Here is a 4,428-nt window from a genome sequence, read left to right as displayed (position 1 = left end):
GCCCACATCGGTTGGAGAGGGGAACGAAGCATGCCTTATAAGGGTGTGGATACCTCTCCCTAGTATGACGCGTTTTGACGAGTGAGTGTGGGGGGCTTAGGCTATCATCCCTATCGTCAAAGGCAAAACCGTGAGGCCTTGTGTGCCAAAGCGGACAATATCGTGCTAGCGGGTGGTTTGGGCTGTTACAGATGGTATCAGAGCCGGAACCCAGATCGATGTGCCAGCGAGGGCGCTGGGCTCCCTTAGGGGGGTGGATTGTAAGGCCCACATCGGTTGGAGAGGGGAACGAAGCATGCCTTATAAGGGTGTGGATACCTCTCCCTAGTATGACGCGTTTTGACGAGTGAGTGTGGGGGGCTTCGGCTAGCATCCCTATCGTCAAAGGCAAAACCGTGAGGCCTTGTGTGCCAAAGCGGACAATATCGTGCTAGTGGGTGGTCTGGGCTGTTACATTATACGGAAGAAAATGTCAATCTCCATTATGTTGGTATGAAGCAGGAGAAAAGAGCTTGATAGGGTCTGAAATGATTAGTGAAACCACTGAGCAAATAAAGAAAATCCGTAGTCAAATGCTTGTGGCTCAAAGCCGTCAGAAAAGCTATGCTGACCAAAGGCGGAAGCCTTTAGAATTTGAGGAAGGAGAACATGTCTTCCTGAAGGTTACTCCGACCACTGGAATAAGGAGATCCATCAAAACTAAGAAGTTAAATCCCCGTTATATTAGGCCGTTTGAAATCCTGAAGAGAATTGGACCAGTGGCGTATAGGATCGCTTTACCACCACATCTTTTGAGCCTGCATGAAGTGTTTCATGTATCGCAGCTTCATAAATACACTTTTGATCCTAGTCATGTCCTAGAACCGGAATCAGTCCAAGTGAGAGAAGATCTGATGCTTCCAGTAACTCTGGTTAAGATCAATGATACCAGCATTAAGCGTTTACGCGGGAAAGAGGTTTCTTTTGTGAAAGTAGCTTGGAGCTGGGCTGGAATTGAAGAACATACCTGGGAGCTTGAATCCGAGATGCGGAAGGATTACCCACACCTCTTTTCAGGTAACTCACTCTGAATTTTGAGGACAAAATTTCTAATTAGGTGGGTAGGATGTAAACCCCGCTAAAATCGATAAATAATTAGTCAATAATTTGAATTTTAATTAGGAAAATTAAAAATACAAAACTAATATCAAAATAGGATAGAGCTCTTCAAAACGAGAATTTTGATACCAATTTCAAAAATTTTGGCCCAAAATTGGACTGGATGGGCCGAACCGGTTGAATCGAGGCCCAAACCAAGCCCGTGGGTCCAACCGGACCCATAACTTAAAAGAAGCACCAGCTTCTTCTTCCTCATTTCATACACAATGAAGACAAATAGATTGGGGAGGAAGAAGAACTCTCTAACCCTCATCAAATCATCTCACTACCATAACTTTTCCGTCCGAGCTCCAATTGCCGCACTGTTCGCAGCCACGCATCCAGCGCGTCGAGCTCTACATTTTTATCGGATCAATTTCACCGGTAAGCTCCAGTTTCATTCTAGAATCTCTATCCCCTTTCTATTCTTGAAATTAAAACCCTATGGTGAGATTTTGCCAATTTTGATGTTCTAGGTTCGATTTAGCTCGTGGAGCTTATTGGGTTTGAGTTGCTACGCGTGTCGGAACGATAAGGATTCCCTAAACTTTAATTAATTTTGAATCCATTAGGTAAAATCTGAATTTGGAATATGTGTGTATTAGGTGTGAATTAAGTTCATATATATGCATTGGAATTAAAAATGGAGTATTTGGAGGTTTATTGGTGATTGAAGCTCGGTTTGTGGCTGGTTTCTTTGAGCTTGTGGGGCTGTATTTTAGCTTGTGAGGCTGCCTTGGATTGAATAAAGTGATCGGCCAAGGTATGGTTTAGGTTTCGCGCATTTAACATTTAAGGTATTGTGGAAACCTAGGCTAGAGAACCATAGGTTAAGTTGAAAAGGTTAAATGCTTTAAATGATTAGCTTTGTGATGATATTGGATAAATTTATGATTGAGTTTGAATTAGAATTTATGAGCTTGAGTTGTTGATGTTGTTGAATGTATGCTCTTGGACTTATTAATGATGGGTTGATGTTGATGTTGGTATATGTTGATGGGATTTGGTAGTCATGGCTTGTTTAATTAGTTGAAGTTGATTTATGATTGGTTATGAATGAATGAAGGAAATGGATTAATGAATTTTAAAATGGAAGCTTATGGTTGGAAAGGGTGGATTTATGATTAATGTATGAGTTTTATGTATTGGTGTGAATATTAATGTATTAGTGGATAGTATTAATGAAAAGGAACTTGATATGTTAAGAATATGTAGGTTTTATGGGCAAGGAATATGAATTTGGTGAAAATGAGGTTTGGGGGTTATTTGGTAAAAAGTGAATTTTGGTGAACTTTGGAAGTTCATAACTTGCTCCTCAAATATTGGATGGAAATGTGGTTTATTTCAAATGAAAGATGGTTTTATAAGCTTTTGAACGATATCAATTTTGTGAAAAATGGAATTTCGTAGAGAAAGTTATGGACGACGGAAGTTTGGTGTATAAAACTGTGTTATGCATGTGTTAAAGTACTGGTTATGCAGCTTTCTGGGCATTCTGCCAATTTTTGGAAAACGTACATCCACGCGTATGCGTGGCCCACGCATACGCTTGGCGTGGCATTTTAACGACGCATGTGCAAGTAGCCATGCGTGCGCATGAGAGCCCAATGCGCATGATCACGCATACGCATGACTCACGCGTACGCATGATGTGCTATTCTCACCACGCGTGCGCGTGGCCCATGCACACGCGTGACCCCTGTTTGCTGCAAAACTGGATTTTTGGCATTTTAAATCAGATTTTCACTTCTATACCTCTATTTTCTCCCTTTTAGACTTAAGGTATAGTACTAAGTCCAGTAGCTAGTTGAAGCTAGGAAAATAAGATAACTTGGGGGTGAAGTAAGAGGTAAAATGATGAGTTATATGAAGGGGATGAGAATGTTAAATGAAGTTTAATGCCATGGCTTGATAAATGATTATAAATTGATTTATGAAAATGAAATGGCTTATGAATAATGATATCTGAGATACGAATTTTCCTGGGTAAGAACCGTGGCTTGCCACCACGTGTTCCAAGTCGAAACTCGATACTCTGTTGACCCTACGTCGTAAGGGTGACCGGGCACGTATAAATTTCCGGGTATGGATAGCCCCAATTGAGTGAATTTAATGATGAATGAATGTGAAATCTATGCATAGACTAATGGGGATGCGCGATGGGGGACAGTCTAAGGTTTTCGGACTTATCGGGTTGGCTGGATAATCGACAAATGAGCCTCATCAGCTATAGGACAGGCATGCATCATGTGAATTTGTTTGTTTTGATTGTTATGTATTTCCTGGGTTTGCCTAATTGAATATATACCTCCTGTTACCTGTTATACTTGCTACTTACACTATCTGCTTATTACTTGTGCGTGAACTTGTTTGGTTGCTTGTCTCTGCTGAATTATGGAAGACGGAGGGATGGAGGAAAGGGTGAAATGGTTTGGTGTTATATTAGGTTTAAAATTGAGTGAGTTTAGGCAGGTTTAGATTACCTACCCCTATTTATGACTTCTGTTTAGTAATTAAGTTTTACAATTGTACGACGGAGTTCTAGGATTACCTCTGGCATTCCCAAGACCTTATTTATTATACGCATGGCACCTTTACCATGTTGAGAACCTTCAGTTCTCATCCCATACTGTGTTGTTGTTTTCAGATGCAAGTCGAGAGGCTCCTCACTAGGCATTTGGATCTTGAAGCGGAGTAGTCCCTGGGTTATTTTGGGCTTTATGATTGTATATATATATATATGTACCTATGTACTTAGCTTGCTCTCCAAGAAACTTGTTTATTTTGTTCCTCATAGAGGTTAAGGGAGAGTTAGGACCTTATTTTGAGTTTTGAGTATTTTGGGATATCTGTATATGTATGTATATATATTCTCCAGCCAGCCTTGGCTTCGCAGGCTGAGTCAGGAGCTAGTTATGTTGTTTCTTTGGCTTTCTTTTACTCTCTTTATTATCTTTATCATTTCCTATTAGGTTTCTTAGCACGCAAGTACTCCTACTCCTTGAGTGTTGCACTTTTTATTTTGCGATTTTGTTTTACCCGTTTTTCAAGGCTCCTAATATATTATCTTTTTCCACTATTATGTATACATGTTACTGTTTAGAGGTCTGTAGCACCACATTATTTCTGTTTTACGACTTAAGCGTAAAACTCTATGTAATAGGGTGTTACACTAACAAAATCAAAAATAAAATAAAAACAAAATAGTATATTTATATAAAAATTAATTAATAAATCAGTTATTATATATTTATGTATGTATACCTATATTTTTATATATTATTTAATATA

General features: G+C 39.5%; 1 protein-coding gene across 1 annotated transcript in view; it reads left to right on the top strand.

Moving 5' to 3' along the window:
• Positions 528–4,428, top strand: part of LOC110271429 — a 4,011-nt gene continuing 110 nt past the window's right edge. Inside the window, exon 1 of the mRNA XM_021122350.1 lies at positions 528–1,056. Coding sequence (XP_020978009.1) covers positions 528–1,056 — 529 coding nt within the window. The remainder of the gene's footprint in view (positions 1,057–4,428) is intronic.

This window comes from Arachis ipaensis, chromosome B04 (assembly GCF_000816755.2).
Source record: "Arachis ipaensis cultivar K30076 chromosome B04, Araip1.1, whole genome shotgun sequence".
NCBI lineage: Eukaryota > Viridiplantae > Streptophyta > Magnoliopsida > Fabales > Fabaceae > Arachis > Arachis ipaensis.
The sequence above is the reverse complement of the archived record's forward strand: the minus strand, read 5'-3'. Positions and strand labels throughout refer to the sequence as shown.